Source organism: Sitophilus oryzae, unplaced genomic scaffold, assembly GCF_002938485.1.
Source record: "Sitophilus oryzae breed Bouriz unplaced genomic scaffold, Soryzae_2.0 scaffold_1576_pilon_pilon, whole genome shotgun sequence".
In the NCBI taxonomy this organism is placed as follows: domain Eukaryota; kingdom Metazoa; phylum Arthropoda; class Insecta; order Coleoptera; family Curculionidae; genus Sitophilus; species Sitophilus oryzae.
The window spans coordinates 16,755,984-16,776,040 of record NW_022146254.1 but is presented as its reverse complement, the minus strand read 5'-3'; the positions used below and the strand labels follow the sequence as shown (position 1 = coordinate 16,776,040).

General features: G+C 33.1%; 1 protein-coding gene across 1 annotated transcript in view; it reads left to right on the top strand.

The window, feature by feature from the left end:
* LOC115879168 (prominin-2) overlaps positions 1 to 20,057 on the top strand; it is a 176,362-nt gene that overhangs the window by 112,943 nt on the left and 43,362 nt on the right. The window contains exons 10-13 of the mRNA XM_030895857.1: positions 9,636 to 9,779; positions 14,066 to 14,249; positions 14,312 to 14,486; positions 16,277 to 16,432. Of these exons, the coding sequence (XP_030751717.1) occupies positions 9,636 to 9,779; positions 14,066 to 14,249; positions 14,312 to 14,486; positions 16,277 to 16,432 (659 nt within the window). The remainder of the gene's footprint in view (positions 1 to 9,635; positions 9,780 to 14,065; positions 14,250 to 14,311; positions 14,487 to 16,276; positions 16,433 to 20,057) is intronic.

Here is a 20,057-nt window from a genome sequence, read left to right as displayed (position 1 = left end):
GAACTAAGATTAGGAAACCACAAGTGTATATTCTCATTTATAATATATCTGTATCTGATATTCTTTTTGTAATAATTATATAAAATTATATAAGTAACTGAATCTTTCGTTGGAATCTCAGATCCCACAGCATCCGCATGTTTCAAGCGGTTTTTATAGTGATTTATAAATTTCAATAAGGAACATTATCATCATCATCATTTTCAGCTTATTCAACCATTTCCAATTATAGTTCCTCTTAAAGGGGAGTAGCCTCCCTCACATATTTAGAAACTCTCTATGTAGTTGGGCCCATTGTTGTCTATTGTTTCGTTTCGTTTCGTTTCGTTTCGAACCAGCCACTGGCATCAATGGCACCACAGGCATGCCAATGATACCTGTAACGCCAGCTCCTCCACCGGCATCACTGGCACGCCAGCAACAGTAGATGGCACCAGTGGAGGAGTGTGCCAGTGATGCTAGTGGCGCCAGCTGCTGTGGTGGTGCGTTACTGGCATCACTGGCAGACTACAGCTACTGTAGCTGGCGTGCCAGTGATGCCAGTGGAGAAGCTGGTGTGCCAGTGATGCCAGCGGCTCTAGCTCCTCCACTGGCATTACCGGCACGCTAGCTACAGTAGCTGGCGACACTGGCCATAATGGCACCACAGGTCTGCCAATGATGCCAGTAACGCCAGTTCCTCCACTGGCATCACTGGCACGCCAGCAACAGAAGATGGCGCCGATGGGCGAGCTGACGCCACTGCATGCGTACCGTACTCGTGTGCGAGATTACGTTGACGATTGAAGTTACGTTATACACACGATTTGAAGGGATTACCTGATAAATTCTTTAAGATATAAATAAGAGATGGTTGAATTTATAGCGTACCCATGTACTGGAACTAAGATTAGGAAGCCACAAGTGTATAATTGTGGCTAAGTTTCACTTATCAGTAATTTTTCGAAGAAAACATATTATAGCTTATATTGCTAAAAAGCTTAAAAAAATGGCGCTTTTTATAAAGCCAGGGGCAACTATGGTTTCCGTTTAAAAAAACCTATGTTTGTGTTATATGTCAAAAATGACTTTAGAAAGAAACGGAGGACACAACCTCATTCAGGATGTGATTATCTACAACTGTTATCTGAAAACTTTTTATCTAAAATAGTTTATAATGGAATTAGGAACAATTTTTAAAATAGCTGAAATTTGTTTTTTTCGAAATACCAAGTAAGCCATGAACTTTTCCAAAAATCTGAAAGGCGCATATTTATGACCCCACATAACTGCAATTCTTTCCCCATTTAAACGACTCTCTATCTCTAGTAGTTTCCGAGATACCCATAGAGAACATCGTAGGAAACTCACCCTGGATAATTACATACAACGTATGGCTTTTAAATATTTTTATATTATTTGGAACGTTTGAAATTCTTTAAAACTTATTTGTGGCGTTTGAAAAAAAATAGCTTGTTCTACTCGGAGTAAAAATGAACTTTTGTGCTTCGGCTGTATGTTAAAACGTACAGCTGCGCCGCAACAGCGTCATTCTTACTCCTAATAAATCAATATACTGTTACGTTTTTCCTCGGTTCCGTGTGGATAGAAAGTCACAATTTATTTAAACACAATTTATTTAACACTAATTAACAAAAACAATAACGATTAAAAGACTTAAAGAACTATTTATAACTTATTTACAATTTATCTAATTATTTATCTAACAGAAATTTATTTTGAATTAGCGCGGCGATTGTAACTCTACGCGTCGATCGGTTATTTATCTCTGTCTTCCTTAGGCCCCGGCGTCTGCTTATATAGAAGAGAAACAGACAATCCAGATTTGTCTAGTCAATTCTTATTCGTTCTTAGAACGTCGGCATCGCTGGGCGTATGAGTCATAGGCGAGTGGCCAGGCCTAAGGCTGAGTTCACACGGCACGGGTGCGCAACACTGCCCCCTTCTTAGGTACATGCTCGTCCCGAGATGTACACGGTGAATGAAGGTATTTGCAAAGCTGGCCCCTGGTACATTGAGAAGTCTGGTAGAAAAAGCAGTCTACAGTTTTCTCGCCCGATCTCAGCTTTGGGTTATAGCAGCAAACGAGGATCTGGATTCCCGTAAATCTAACCAAGACTTCAATCATGTTCCGGATTGTACGCCAACTCAAACGTCCACGCGCCAGCTTCGGAATGGCTAATCGTGTAATGTTGTTGTTTAGCAGGGCTTCTCTCAGTTCAATAAGGGTCTTGTCTTCAATAATATTGGCTCCAACAGAATAATACTCCCATTATTCATTTTACCTTCCAGGCAACCATCCAAAATATCTCACAGCGCTCAGGGATCGAAACATCTTCTGCTACCACCACGCGAAGCGTCTCCTCACATTTTCGATGTAGAACCACTTCTTCTTCATTTATTTTCAAAATTCCTTATTTGAGGTTTAGTTCAAAACCTCTAGTGGTCATGACGTCCATTCCGAGAATAAGTTCATCTTCGATGTCTGCTACTAACACTCGATGATTAAAACAGGTGCTTCCGATAACAAAATTAAGATCTACCTCTCCATGGATGAGAGCGGAGCTTCCTGTAGCTGTACGTAGTCGCCATTGTGTTGTTTTAATCATTTTTGATGTTTTAAGGATATCCGGCCTGATGATCGTTTTGGTCGCACCCGTATCCAACAGCATGGTCCGTAACTCTCCATCCACGAAACCATCCACAAAAATGCTGTAAAACATACATAATCGGTTTAAAAAATACGCAATTATTGAAAAACAAAGATATTTATCTAAACAATATGAAAGAAAACATTGTACATATTTCGCAATTAAATTAGTAAAAAGTATGTAGAAATTCTGGATAATTCTCTAAGGACTCTCAGGATAACGTAAATATCTATTAATCTTGTAAATAAGTACACTTTACTAGGATTTCTACGATACAAGTATTTCACTGTAGTCATTTACTGAAAAAAAACGCCATTCAGTCTATATAACCCTCTCCACATAGCGAATGAAAACGTGAAGTGCATTGAAAAGAGACAACGCAGACCAACAGTCGTTTTTCCCCTGAAAGGAGATTTCCTAACCTGGGGCAAAACACATTACACGGGTAATACAGGGCGTATAATAGAGCATCGTTAAAACTTACAAGGAAGATTTATTCATAATGGATAAAAGTTGAACAAACTGTAAACGGAGAAAATAAAATAGGGCAGCAGAGTGCAAGCGAGGAAAACATGTTGTAATATATGGAAACTTTGGGGAAACTCTATTGAAAAAATTAACATTTTTATATGTATGTTTAGTAAAAGGGGAAATTATCTATAGAGTGGTCTAGATTTTTGTAACTATGTAATCTTACAGTAGTGAGAAAAAATAAACTTGATGAAATCGTGGCTGACATTATCTATGTTGATATCTATATTTTCTTAAATATTTTTAATTCGTACTCGGTGGTTACGTTTTTTTTTAAATTGATTAAATTTTTCGAAAGAAAAATATGGAAATTTAATTTTCTAATAGGTTTACTTTGATTTTGATTTACTGTATTTAAAATTTTATCCTAATTTTACTCATACCGGGTGCGTCTCAAAAGTGGCTCACCCCCTGTAGCTTTTTTATTTTTTCAGATAAAAAAGCGAGATTTGGTATATTAGTATGTGACATAAATTAGGATTGATTGACGTATTCAATTGTTTTGGGTCATTTACTGTTTCACCGGAAATGACTAAAATGTTTGATCTTTAAATAGCACACTCGGTATGTTTTTACTTTATTCGATAGAAAAATAAATAACACTCTGAATAGAATGACATATCATATTATGTCTGTCTGTACAGGGTGGCGCCTCTCATTCGCCGCGGAAGCTCCAAGGAGAACGGTAGTTTATATCGAAATAAAATTTTGGCAGCATATGTAGGTTAACTGAAAGCATTTTATAAAAATATATAGAGTTATACAGGGTGTCCCCAAAAAAAGTTACACATCAAAGTTGTGTTTTTTCTAATGGAACACCCTATATATTAATTGATTTTCTGATTCTAGGAAAAAAATAAAGGTGAGTTTTATTAAAGAAGCATATACCCAAAATCTAAGAATTTTGAGATATTTCACATTTTGTGAAAAGAAAAAGTAAATTTTAAATTTCGATAACAGCTATCTAAATTTTAGTTGACTATGTATAGCCTGATATTTAATTACAGTAAACATTGTATGTTAAACCAAATTGAAATTTCACCCGAAAAGTTATACAGGGTGAGACAAAATTAATATGGAACATTAGTCACTTTTAAAAGCAAGTTACTCTTTTATTTTAAATGGAACACCCAGTATATTTTTCCGGCGTTCGATGGAGAATTTATATATCTTCAAAATATTATTAAGGTTGCCTACCCTTCAGACAAAGATTGTCCTAGATATTTTAATTTTTATGATTTTGCGTCAGTGGATCTTTATTATTTGAAAAAATCTAGGGGGCCGTGTGATATACCTTTTGTTAATTTAAGAAAAATTAACGATTGTAGTGTAAAATACTCAACGGTAATAAAAAAGATACACGTTTAAAACATATTTTAATTATTACAGAATTAAAACTAGATATAAAACTCTAATTATGTGACAAAAATTAGCTAAAATGAAATCAAATACTCAAAATGCTTCCTTTCCTGTTAACTGCACAAAATGATTGTATTTTCAAGAGGATCTTTTCATTTTAAAAAGCGTATGTGGAGTTCTACCTCGAAAAGCAGCTACAATAATTTCTCTCATAGTTGGTCGAGTTTTGTAAACACTGTCTTTAACATATCCCCATAAAAAACAGACTAGATAAAATCAGGAGCATTTAAGTATTCTATTAATTGGTGAATGCACACTGCATTCACCAACTAATGGAATCATATCATTTCTCTCTGATATAGGATAAGTTTGCATTTTCAGCAAATTTCTGAGAATTTTTTTTGTTTTAACTGACACAAAATGATAACTAGTTGTTAAAGTTGGACTAACTAGACAGCTATGTTGAAGCAACGTCAGACATATCACAGCCACATAGATTTTATCCAGGGCCGTATCTGGGGGGGTGTTTTGGGGGTTCAAACCCCCCCCCCCCCCGAAATTATGGCCGAAAATTTTTAAAAAGTAATGATCATTGAGTAAGTAAGTAAGAACGAAACAAAAAAGAAGAATAAGAAGATGGATGAATATCAATGACTAAAGAATGCCAGGACATGTAACGTCCATATACGGGCTGCAGCAGAATTTGTGACCTTAGACGCCAACTTTTTAGACATAACGACATCATCAGCTGGTCATCAGCGACAATTTTAGCGATTTTTAATAGTTGGTTGTGTGTAGTGAACTTTGTATAAACTTTATTACAATGGTAATTTGTTCAGCTTTCAAGTGTAAAAGGCGCAATGATAAGAAAGAGCCAGAAGTTACGTTTTATAGGGAAATAAATAGTCCCCTACACCTTTTTAGCGTTTTTTTTTATTGAATTCGATAATTATTTTTCTGATATTATATGTACTTGATATGTACTATACGTCGATACTAGTTATGTACCTTATGTCAACATTTTAATACGTTTTTTTCGTAATTAATTAGTATGATAATACCCGATCCCGATATAATGGAATCCCAATAAACAATATCAGATATGCCGATGATACGGTTATAATAGCCAACGATATACAAGAACTGCAACGCATTATAGATTCCGTAGTCCACTATAGTGAGATGTTTGGACTGCATCTCAATGTCTCCAAGACCAAACTATTGGTCTTTTCTAAGACTCCAATAAATGCACACCTGCGTGTCAAGGGACAAACAATCGAACAAGTGACCTCAATAAAGTATTTAGGAGCTAACATCAATAGTCAGTGCGACCCGAAAAAAGAAATATTTTCAAGAATTGAGCAAGCGAGAAAAATCTTCGTGAGAATGAAATCATTTTTTACAAGAAGAGACCTCAGTGCGTAGTGAAAACATAAAATATCATTTAATATATAAATATCCCTTCAAGCGGCAATGTTAAGTAAAATATGTTCCACGGCACTGTTTGGAAGAATGGTCACAGTTTGGTCTCGGGTGCTATTTGTCCTTGTATTCTTTAGTCATTGATGAATATACATTATACACCCTAACCTCACTTTTCCACTTTGAAAGCAAATGTCATTTTCGATTTTCGACTTTCAACATTCAAGTGTTTAAAACAGCAAAAGTTTGAGAAGGACAAGATTTTGAATATTGTGTGTTTTGCTGGCCATTAACGTGATTAACGTTTGTTATTGTTCTGCTATTAGACAAAGAATTCTTGGACTATGAAACTTTAGCGGCAGAACTAGACTTGTGGCGGCAAAAATGGAAGCAGCCACCTGCAGTCGACCGACCTAAAAACGCCATCGAAACGATAATCGGAGTGTAACCAGTGTATATTTCCAAATATATACATTTTATTAATGATCTTAGCAACTCTACCAGTGTCAACAGCTACACCAGAAAGGTCTTTTTCAACCCTAATGCCGCAACCGCACATGCGGTATTCGGCGATCTCCGATCGGGGTTTCGCCGATTTCCTATGTGTGTGGATGAGGAAGTCGGAGTTCGCAGACGAGAACGAGCGCTCGTCTCTATGTTGTTGCTATCAGAGCCCGCATGTGTGGATGGAAAGGCGAAGTCCGATCACGAGCGTTCGGTAGTTAAAGAGCGCTCGGAGTTCGCTAAATTGCGGTTGCGGCATAAGACGATTGAAGAACTTCCTACGTAACTCTACAGGTCAGGAGCGATTGACAGGACTTGCTCTATTAAGCGTACATAGAGAAATAAATATCGATATCGAGTCAATCGTTTTTCCAGGGAAAAGACCAGTTTATCCTCAAAATTAATAATTTTTGCCTGTTACTTTTTTAAAATTTTATTTTCAATTAAGATTTGAGTGTAGCCCAAAGCGATTTTTTTATTATGCTTTTTTCCTAGCAGTTTTGTAACCCCCCCCCCAAACCAAACCCCCCCCGAAATTTTGGTCTAGATACTGATTTTATCAAATAACCCTGATTTTATCAAATAATAACGATTTACTCAGATCAAATCATGTAAATGAAAATATCTAGGAAAATATTTGTTTGAGGGTTAGGCAACGTTAATAGTATTTTGAAGAGACATGAATTCTCCATTGAATATCGGAATAATATACTGAGTGTTCCATTTAAAATAAAAGAGTAACATGCTTTTAAAGGTGGCCAATGTTCAATATTCATTTTGTCTCACCCTGTATAACTTTTTGGATTAAGTTTAAATTTGATTTAAAGTACAATGGTTAATTTAACTACATATTAGACTATACCGGGTAAATTCCAATTTAGGTAGCTTTTATTGTAATTTTAAAACTGTTCTTTATTTCTAGAAAATGTTAAATATGTCAAAAACCTTACATTTTAGTTATATACTTCTCTTATAAAACTCACCTTTATTTTTCTTCCAGAATCCGAAAATCAATTAATATATAGGGTGTTCTATTACAAAAAACACAACTTTGATATGTAACTTTTTTGGGGGATACCCTGTAGAACTCTCTATATTTTTAAAAAGTACTCTGAATTAACCTACATATGCTCACAAAATTTCATTTCAATACAAACTGTCATTCTTCTTGGAGACTCTGCGACGTATGAGAGGCGCCACCCTGTATGGTTTATTTGAAATTGTAACATGCGGTTCATAACGACAATTTGACTCGAAATACCAAGTGTGTGGTACCAAATTATTCGTAAAAAAAATGCCTTTTCCAAATATGTTAATGAGCCACCCTCGTTCTATTTGAAAAAATTATGATATGATTAAAAATACGATTTGGGCCTTTCTTAACCGGCCAGGACAAAACACTAAAAACATTAGACGATCAAATCTATTTTTTCAAGGATCGTTGATTAATCAGTGTTTTTAACACAACTATGGCACTCTAGATTGAAATTTAAAATACATTTTTTTTAAGTGAGAATGTCAAAAATTGACATATTATATGTCATTCTCTTCAGAGTGTCATTTTCTATCGAATAAAGTAAAAAAATACAGTGTGTGCCCTTTAAAAATCAAAAGCTGTAGTCATTTCCGGTGAAACAGGAAGGAACAGACCGAACACAATTGAACACGACAATAAATTCTAATTTATGTCATATACTAACATACTAAATGTCGTTTTTTTTATCTGAAAAAATAAAAAAGTTATAGGGGTAAGCCACTTTTAAGACGCACCCGATACATACAGGGTGGCCCATCGAAAACGTTCCGCAAGGCATAACGGCCAGGGTAATTTTTTTTTCAGAAAATCCAAAAACACGTCAATTTTGTTTGTGAGGGGGAAAACTTTTGCCCCAAAAATGATTGCAAAATTTTCAACCCTCTAAGCGGGGGTGTCATCCCCCAACTTTTTTCAAATAGGAAGGGGGGTCAAGTGGCGCCGCAATGAAAAGAGCTTTTTATTCTCTATATTTTCCCGCTTCGTTTTTGAAAACCGGTAGAGTCATTGAGAAAATATGAAGGATTGAAATTTGAAAAGTTTATTTAAACATTTATCAGAGTAAATGATAAGAATAAATTCCTTCGACCAATTTGCTGGTTTTTTTCTTATTATTTCTAGATGTTTACGCATGTTTTCACTTGCCACAAGGTTGAACGATCAGGTGCGGTAGTTGCTAGATAGCTGTTCTGTGACTTGTGCGTTGAAGTTCTTCTCAATATCGTTAAACTTTTTAACAAAATTATGATGTACTCACTTGCAGAAAAAATGGAAATGATCGAACTTTATTTTAAAAATAATGATTGTAGCAATCGGGTGGCGCAGATATTCAATGAACGCCATCCTGACAAACACCTTTATGTCAAAATTCTTCGCGAGTTAGTAGCAAAATTTTGTGAAACTGGTTCCGTTATGAATAAAAAGAGGCAGAGGGAAAATCCTGTAGTAAATGAAGCTATGGAGGTATTCGTATTGGGCCAAGTTGCCATGGATAGTACGCTGAGTACAAGAAAATTAGCCAATGAGACCGGCGTGAGTCGTACAAGTGTCCAAAGGATATTAAAAAAAACACACGTTCCACCCGTACAAAATTCAGTTGGTACAAGAACTCAACGAAGACGATTTTGATCGTCGCGGGCTGGTATTTTTGGAAATTCTATTGTAGGTCAGTTTAACGATATTGAGACCGCACCTGATCGTTCAACCTTCTGGCAAGTGAAAAAATGCGTAAGCATCTAGAAATAATAAGAAAAAACAGCAAATTGGTCGAAGGAATTTATCCTTATCATTTATTCTGATAAATGTTTAAATAAACTTTTCAAATTTCAATCCTTCATATTTTCTCAATGACTCGACCGATTTTCAAAAACAAGGCGGGGAAATATAGAGAATAGAAAGCTCTTTTCATTGCGGCGCCTCTTGACCCCCCTTCCCATTTGAAAAAAGTTGGGGGATGACACCCCCGCTCAGAGGGTTGAAGATTTTGCAATCATTTTTGGGGCAAAACTTGTGCCCCTCACAAACAAAATTGACGTGTTTTTGGATTTTTAGAAAAAAGAAATACCCTGGCCGTTATGCCTTGCGGAACGTTTTCGATGGGCCACCCTGTATTAAAAGTTAATTAACCCTTCCAGGTGTTACAGCTGTGGTTGCCCTAACTTGGGGTGTGTTAATTTGTGGTGCACCCTGTGGATGCGGCCTGACCACAAAAACTATACCTCTATTTCACTCAGGCGTGGGATTATCCTGCTGTGTTTGTGTCATCTTATGGGCTTTAGGTAAAAAATAATTTAATTTTATTATTCATATTATTTAAGTATTGTAGTATTGTAAAGAAATAATAGACATAACGAGAGATATTAAATACAGAGTAGTTTACGTTCTAGAACTGATCAAAATTATTTCAATTTCTTCTTTATTTTTTTTTCTAATATTTTAAACAAGAACAATAATGATTATACAGGGTGTCCCACTAAGAAAAGCTCTCGGCTGTATCTCGGAAAATATTAGCCGTAGGGGCTGCAGAAAAAAATATTTATAACTAAAGAGGCTATTGGAAATTGCTGGAAATTATTTTCAAGTTTGTAGAACGACCGCTAGGGGGCGCAACTGGAACAAAAATATAAAAATGGAGTTTTTACACAATTTTGCCTAGATAAGGTGTGCTATAAGTAATAATTTCATAATCTTCAGTAAATTTTGAATATTTTTTGTTAAAGCCATTTTCCCCTATCTACCAAAATAAAGTGGTGGGGGAAGGTTAGATCTGTTTTTGTTTAAATATTAATAATGCTGGACTGGACAATCGGAATCCAACAAGCGAGGGCTCGTTTAAAAGAGCGTTTCTTACTCTATACTGTGCCATATAAACAATAATAATAAGCTTTTGAACGTAGACGCTAGGGGGCGTTGTCTTACAATTTAACAAACATTGCGCGTTTTTTCAAAAAAATTAAATGCAATAGTATATGTAATTTTAGCTGATAGTAAAGAGCAGTAAAAGCTTAAAAAGTCAGCGAAAATCGCATCTTGATATCTTTTTTCAAACCGAAGATATTAGCAAAATTATATAAATACCAAAAAAGAAGCCCTTAATTACATTATTTTTACAACACTGTATCAGTAGCCCACTTAATTATGCCCATTCTAACAAAAAAATAAGATAGAAACAGTTAGTTTATTTTAAAATCGACGAAATACCAATATACCATAATACCAGAGGTATTAATATCTAATAATTAAGATATTAATAACAGTGAACAAGAAACGATGATTCGGTGAAGTCATGGTAGGCCTTGGGAAAAAGTTGCTTTTGACGTAATAGTATAAACGTCAAATTGTTATTAGATCAAATTTTAATGGTCTATCAGCGTTTTTTATCTTTTAATTGCTTTTTCAAAATGCCAACAACTTCAACAATTTCAAATAATAAAGGCATTTTTAAAAAGCAATGATAAGACTATCAAAATGTTGATCTAATAACAATTTGACGTTTATACTATTACGTCAAAAGCAACTTTTTCCCAAAGCCTACCATGACTTCACCGAATCATCGTTTCTTGTTCACTGTTATTAATATCTTAATTATTAGATATTAATACCTCTGGTATTATGGTATACTGGTATTTCGTCGATTTTAAAATAAACTAACTGTTTCTATCTTATTTTTTTTTTGTTAGAATGGGCATAATTAAGAGGGCTACTGATCCCGTGTTGTAAAAATAAGGTAATTAAGGGCTTATTTTTTGGTATTTATTATAATTTTGCTAATATCTTCGGTTTGAAAGAAGATATCAAGATGCGGTTTTCGCTGACTTTTTAAGTTTTTACTACTCTTTGCTATCAGCTAAAATTACAAATACTTTTGTATTTAATTTTTTTGAAAAAACGCGCAATGTTTGTTAAATTGTAAAACAACGCCCCCTAGCGTCTACGTTCAAAAGCTTATTATTATTGTTTATGTGGTACAATATAGAATAAGGAACGCTCTTTTAAACGAGCCCTCGTCTGTTGGATTCCGATCATCCAGTCCAGAGTTATTAATATTTAAATAAAAACAGATCTAGCCTTCCCCCACCACTTTATTTTGGTAGATAGGGGAAAATGCCTCTAACAAAAAGTACTCAAAATTTACTGAAGATTATGAAGCTATTATTTATAGATCACCTTATCTAGGCAAAATTGTGTAAAAACTTTTCCAGCAATTTCTCATAGCCCCTTTAATTCTAAATACTTTTTTCCGTAAACCCTACGGCTAATACTTTCCGAGATACAGCCGAGAGCTATTCTTAGTGGGACACCCGGTAGTATCCATGGACATGTATAAAAGATGGTTTAACGTTATTCTTCATTTTTCAATGCTGTTATAATAATAATTTATTTTTATATTGAGTAAAAATGATTTTTAAATAGTGTAAAAATTATTATTAAATCCGAGAAAAAATATTTTTTTGGAAGTAGTGTTGTATGCCTGGAAACGTTATATCTTATTTAATATTTCTATAATTAGTGTTAGTTTTCTGTCAATTTTTATTAAATCACATCCAGAGATTGACCTCGCCAAAATTATTATTGATAGTCATTCTCCAGCTGTCTTTGACGCCGTTTTTTATTCGATACTACTGGTAGTCTGGCTGTATATTTTGTAAAGAACATTGGAGTAAAAATCTTTTCGGACAGTCTGTACCTATCTAGAGAGAAAAACGTTGTATGAAAATTAAAGTAATATTATAAGTGCCTTATGCAATATGACCTAAAACGCTAAAGTTAGATCTAGAAAATTTTCTCTTGGAACTAGGTCAATTAACTTCTGTGACTAGATTTACATTTGTGAATATATAAAGTATGCAAATATGACAGACGCTGTCAGAAGAACTGATATGTAGACTTTAGACAAAGATATTCTACGAAATTAACTTAGACTTTAATAATACTGCAACCTACAACATATTACTTAGTAAAAAGATCCCAGTGAAGTTTTGTCACATTTAGGGACCATTAGGGAACAGTTACTACGTATTCTGCGTTTTATTGCTTCATATCAGGCAAAAGATGGGCCTGGTAACGTAACAACGACGTCACCTAGAACACATTTCCCTTAAAGGAATAAAGTGCTCACTGGAATAAGAATGCTTAATAAACCAAAATGTGCTACAAAATAGGTAAATTTATAATTGTTTAACTATAAAAATCGTTCCACAAGTTTTCGGTATTCACAATTAAAACTCCTTTTTTACTAAACCCATCTTTTTTTTTTTCTTTTTAGGTTCCGTACCCAAAGGGTAAAAACGGGAACCCTATTACTAAGACTTCGCTGTCCGTCCGTCCATCACAAAGGTCTATCTTATGAACCGTTATAGCTTGACAGTTGAAATTTTTTACAGATAATGTATCTATGTTGCCGCTATAAGAACAAATACTAAAAACAGAATTAAATAAATGTTTATAAATAAAAAAGTACTTTCACTAAACATTATCTTTTAAGTAAGAATTTTACATAGAATCTTTCAAGTCCTCGGTGGGCCGTAGTAAGGCAGGTTCGAATCCTAGTCAAGGCGACTTTTTTTTAATCGTTAATTTTTACATATTTTGACATATTTATTTTTACTTTTTACATATTTATTATTGATTAATATAATTTTTAGTAATGTGTTTCTTCATTTTTTTTTTGAAATTACTTATAGGCGCATTCAAAATTTCAGCTAAATCGGAAAAAAAGTTTATAATAATATAGTGTCTAATGTTGTATAGATATGAATGGTACCGAACTCTTCGTGCGCGAGTCCGACTCGCACTTGACCAATTTTTTTTTATTGATGAATATTGACTCTGAAATACTCATTAAGTTTGTTTCAATTCTCGGATAGTCTTTTTTCCCTCATTTTAAATAAATTTTATTTATTTTTTGTTTTTAATTCCTCCGAAATAGATGAAAGATGCGATGTTCTCCTTCTTCTTGAAGCCATTTTTCATGGCACGAATGGTCATCGTCTCGGCGCACTCAGCTGTTCTGGTGTTTTCCCATTTTCTCCACAGAATCTGCATTCGCCGTTGTTTCTCAGCTTCAGCCTACTGAGGTGTTCGTTGAGGAGACAGTGTCCTGTTAGAAACCCCGTGACAATCCGAAGATTGTTTTTACTTAAATCAAGGAAAATATTTGATTTTTTTCGGTAGTACGTTCTGAGGAACTTTTTTGAGTGTCTTAGACCGTTGGAGGACACCAATTCTTATGTCCTAGGAAACCCTACCTTAACCTCTGTCAAACCGTTTCAGATGCTGGCTTTTATCAAAGCACCGAGACTGTATGAAACGAAGACACAAGAGATCTATAAAGGAGGGGGAAGTGGTTAACTAGTCTACAAATGTATGACCCTTTATATTTAACTTTAGACATGACGATAACAAAGTAGTATGAATTTTATTCAAAAATCAGAAATATTTAATTTTTTTTATAAAAACATTAATGTATCAAATATTCCGTTTAATTCAAAGCAAAACTTAACATGGGTTTTTAAACATATTTTGTGACACAAAATTTAAAATTTTGTTCTGGCTTGCTTTACAGGTACAATTTCACTACTTATTGGAGGTCACAGTAAGGCATTTTTGTGCAATCCACTTTATCAGTCACCGTACTTTGAAACTCTAAGCGAATTACTCGATGCTAATGGAGTTCTTTATGGCGAAGACGGATTTTTTGAGACAATATCGACAAAAAATGGCACAGTTTTAGTAGCCGAAGTATTAAGGTACTATAACTGACTTTAAATGAAATTATTGAAATAATATTAAATTTATTGATAAAATGAAGGAGCTGTCAGAGAGATCAGACTATCTACAAACCGTTTCACCTCAAGAATCATTTTGATATCGAAGCGCTTTTGAACTACAAAAACTGGGAGGATTTAGAGGAGATTTTTGAAAATATGACACATGCAAAAACTGATGCAGACATTATTAGTTCGGAGTTGCAAGTAAATTTACAGGTAATACTTTGAGTTTTTTTAGAACTAACAATTAATTTTTAGCTACTATTGTGTAGCAACTGTGCCTTATATCTATCAAAAATAGTAGATAAAATAGTACTTTAACCGCAAGTGTAGATTAAATGATACTTTAACAGCGAGGATAGGTTAAAAAATTTATTTCTTCTCGCACGTTTTTTAATTGCTTCCATTTTTGAAAATTTTTGTATTCCTTTTCATAAGTTATTCGGGATTTAAATGGAAGTAGTTTGGATATGGCGTTTGTCGCCCCAGCCTGAATATCTGTTAGTAATTTACTTATTTCGTTCACAGAATATACTAACGAAAAAGAAGCCCAAGTTCCTTGTAATGAATCGGTACCATTTTGGTAGCGCCATCTCTCGTTGTAGCTAACATTTACAGGATAGCCAAAGGGGTGCGGGGCCGGGGGGAGCAGGCGAAAATTGTAAAATACACTTTTTTATTTTAATTATCTTTATTCGCTATTTGCAATTTGATTTATAAAACATATTATGTGTAACAATCACATAATATGTCTTAAAAATAAAATTACAAACGGAAACAAAAGGAATTAAATAATCTGAAAATCAACAAAGTTTATTGATAAAAAAGGTATGCTATGCAAATTGATATATTAAGTATAACCTCTTTGGTATAACATTGTTAATCAAACATTAACAAATCATTACATATCAGACCATAGAACTAAAAAAAAGTACTATTACATAAAAACAGTTGATACAATACATCAAAATTAATTTTAACTTAATATCAAAACCGAAAAATCAAACTGCAAACACAAACACACTTATCACAACAGAAATTAACACACACTTCCACGGCAAATGTCCAAGAAAGACTGATCGTTCTGATTGGTCCTGGTCCGGTCGTAGCTCACGTCGTATTGTCGGTAAGCAAAATCCCTGTACAAAAATTTTGACGATCAGCGCCATCACCCGTCGTAAATTGGGAAACTTTTGCTGGAATCATTTTTAATATTTCACTTACATGGCCCTGGCTCCAATTCAATCAGCAATCGACACGAAAGAGAATTAAAAAATATTGACTCAAAACTGACAACTAAAGAGACAGCTTTATATTTATTTGTCAAATTACATAGAAACCAACGCCAACCCAGCACAATATTTTTCTACTACTTATAATACGAGACGACACAATCTTCTTTTTATAAAAGCTTTATTTTACTTATACATTAAAGTTACAAAAAAATTAGAAATACAGAAGTTAAAATTAATAGATCTAAATTACTTCAAATCAAATATCTGTCTGAATCAAATAATGTCTGTTAGAAAATCAAGACGATTCGAAACATGCACACTAAGCACTCACTATCCGGCACCGGCACTACGTCAGCAGATTTCCGTTGTATAACTTACTCGTAATAAATTCCTTGAAATATGAATTTCTGAATATTTTTTAAAACGTAACTCGCTATGGAAAAAAGTATTATTTTATACACGACGATAAAATTGCATTATCGTCTCCCGAAATTAATTCACTCGCGATTTCATCGCTCGTCAATTTTATTAACCTTTTCCGGTCGACGATAAAATACCATTTTATCGTCTTGTATAAAAAATAACTAATATTTTACTACCACGTGCTACCTACTACTTCGTGCTTGTTTAGTTTTACAAATAGCTATGTTATTACTAACTACTTTGAATCTGACTCGTACATAGTTTCTTTATATTGAAAATTTCAAATAACCATAAGTAAACAAATAGCTTGTTGAATGATAATGCTGAGTTTATTCTTTTACCACATAGGTGTTATCTACTTTGACATCAACTAATTTTACCGCGCATAGAATTAGAATTTCAACTCCTACAACCAAAAGGGATCTTGGTTCGTTTGCTGATCAGATCAACACAGTTGCAAGGCAGATCAACGATCCAGTTAATGCAAGAAAGTTTGATAATCTGGTAAGTTGAAATTACTATTTTTGAATAGTGTTATACCAAGTAGTCCAAACTGTGTTGATGAAATTCTAAAAACTGAAAACAACTATAACACTGCCAGCTACTGTCCTGTAGTAACAGCAGTTTTGCAAAAACCACTTAATATTTCAGAAGCATTTGAATAATGGATAGAATTACGAGTAATTTTCCCAAATATGTAATAATATTGTTGGTTGAAAGAATTGGGAAGATACGCCACCTAATAGGCGAATTCGTGACAAGGCTATTAAAATTTCCCCATAGAGCCACTACTCGTTCTGCGGCCAACGCATAAAACACTCATTTTCTCTAATTCGGCCAGCGAAAGGAGTAGGAGATATTAGCCGATTGGGCTCCTCCACATGCGCAGTTCGCTTGACCTTGACATATGTGGCTTTCAAACCTCCTTGAGTGATTCCAGAAAGAACCTTGTTGTGAGACCTTAAACGACCTTTAAGGTTGACTTTCAGATGTATTTGAAATGCGTTTGTGTACCCTTCACAAGGACTATTAGAGGGTACAATTTAAAAATAATTTTACAAGAGACAGAGTGTCCCAAATAAGTAAAAAATATCAAAGTTGTATTTTTTTAAATGGAACACCCTGTATATTATTATATTTTAGATTCTACGATTACAATAAAGGTAAATTTGATTTACACTTAAACCTTACCGTTTTTTAAATATTTTCAATTTTGTGAAATTGCAGCAAAAATTTTAAGGCTTTATTTCTCCAAGGGTATCAAAGTTTTTAATACTAAATATTTACTGAAGTTTATTTATTAATCAGTTATTGTGTTGCAATAATAAAAATAATGCTACCTTATACAGAGTGTCTAAAAATTTATTTTAAATAATTTCTAGCTTTAAACGCCAATAACTTCTTTAATTTAAATAGAACGCCCTGTATATTTTAGGTATATCAGATGCACAATTTAATTGTCTATCGAATTGTATTATACCATTTTTTACTTATCTCTTTAAGTTTCCGTAGAAAATGCGTTTTCTTGTAATTTAGAACTTATTTATCAATATACCCATGGAATATTGACATTTTAGATTATTTTTAAAGATAGATTTTTTAAAGATTTAAAAAATAAAAAAAAAACTATTTAAATATTTGTTAAAGAAGACCAATTAATATGATTCCAGTATTCAAACTACATTAACTGACTGTTTGCGTTGATTAATAATAATTGCCCCAAATACTAAAAAACTGAGTTTTGTATGTGTATTAGACAGTGTGGTAAAAAGTAACACCTTAAAATTATATTTCATTTTTTTAATAAATGCTTATTTATAACAACAGAGACGTTCATTTTGATAACTTATTATTATATTGATTTCTGACTGAAATCCACATTTATTTAGAATAATTTATTAACGAACACAATTAAGTATGTAATTAATTAGTATATGGGCGGAAATAGTGGTGTTATATTTAATTAATGGTATACTCTTTTATAAAGATTTAAATAGTTTTCTTTTTGCATACAAATGGCTAGTAATATTATCGTTTTGCTTAAAACGATAATAATATGGTAAAAAATGGTATAATACAATTTGAAAGACAATTAAATTGTGCATCTGATTCTCCTAAAATATACAGGACGTTCCATTTAAATTAAAGAAGTTATTGGCGTTCAAAGCTAGAAATTATTTAAAATAAATTTTGAGACGCTCTGTATAAGGTAGTATTATTTTTATTATTGCAACAACAATAACTGATCAATGTAAATAAACTTCAGTAATATTTTCGTATTAAAATCTTTGCAGTACCCTTGGACAAATGAAGCCTTAGTAAAATTTTTTACTGCTATTTCACAAAAGAAAGTGAAAATATTTCAAAAACGGTAAGATTCTTAGTGTAATAAACCTTAATCAAATTTACCTTTATTTTAATCGTAGAAACTAAAAAAATGTAAATAATATACAGGGTGTTCTATTTAAAAAGATCACAACTTTGATATTTTTTACTTATTTAGGACACTCTGTATCTTGTATAAATTATTTTTAAAGTGTACCTCTAATAGTCCTTCATCGAACCCAAAACTTTACAATTTGTAAAAAATATAATCGTTTCCTTCCTAATAATGTCGTGTCGCATGTGGTGAACAACCCTGTATACAGGTGTGTTTCAAAACAAATGCGAAAAAACTTCAGGGGTGATGCCTTGTTCAAAAATAAAGGGTAGTTTGCTTCATAAACGAATTGGGTCAAAAGTCAACCATTAGGGAGATATCGCGGTACAAAAATGGCGGAAAAATAATGTTCTTATTTTTTATCTTGAAAACGAAAAGAGATAGACTAATGAAATTTTATGGAAGCATTACTGTTATGAAAACACACTTTCTGGTATTTTTTTAATTTTTTTAAAATGAGTGGAAGGGGTTGAAATAAACTGCCCCTATCATTCTTGTTAACGAAATTTAAAGAAAAATATTATGAAACACATGCAAAAAAATTAATTTGCATAGTTTAGTTTGTTTAGAAACTTTTTTATCTCTTGTATTTTTTTTATAAAACTCACCGATTTGAAATTAAAAAATAAAATGTAAAGCATTACATGTCAGGACTAAAAATATTTTTAGACTAAGAATCTAATGATAATAATGATAATAATAATAATCTGGATAATAACGTATTGCAGTAGGGTAATGTCAAATAAAACAATATTAGAAACATCCTAAAAAGTCACAGCTGCCCACTAGATTCTTTATCTAAAAATGTTTTTTGTCCTGACATGTAAGGCTTTACATTTTATTTTTTAATTTCAAATCGGTGAGTTTTATCAAAAAAACACAAGAGATAAAAAAGTTTCTAAATAAACTAAACTATCAAAATTATTTTTTTTGCATGTGTTTGATAAGATTTTTCTTTAAATTTCATTAACAAGAATGATAGGGGTAGTTTATTTCAAGCCCTTCCACTCATTTTAAAAAAGTGAAAAAATTAGCAGAAAGTGTGTTTTCATAACAGTAATGCTTCCGTAAAATTTCATTAGTCTATCTCTTTTCGTTTTCAAGATAAAAAATAAAAACATTTTTTTTCCGCCATCTTTGTACCGCGATATCTCCCTAATGGTTGACTTTTGACCCAACGTTTATGAAGCAAACTACCCTTTATTTTTTACAAGGAATCACCCCCTGAAGTTTTTCGCATTTGTTTTGAAACACCCTGTATACGTTTGATGAAAAATTCGCGTTTATGAATTACTTTTTTATTGTGGTAAACATAGAATAAACAAAAATAAAAATTATTTTATAGGTACTGAATATTTCGTATGATCGAAAAAAGTCGTTTAATTACAATTATTGACATTTACCATAGTATTTTACATACTATGAAATAACAGCGATGTTCATTTCCAAGCCTCTGACGCCGTCCTATGTTTAATCATATAATTTATTAAATTGTTTAATAGAAAATCCGTATTATTAACGTACTGTAACCAAAATCCGTAAATCTACGGATTAATCTCTAGTTCTGGCAATACTGTCTCCATCAACGACCCACTCTGCCGACTGAAAGCAGAACTACGGTACAGTATTCTTTATCCGCTGCGGTGTAAACAACAATCAGAGCGCAGCACTAAACTAAATCTCGGACAC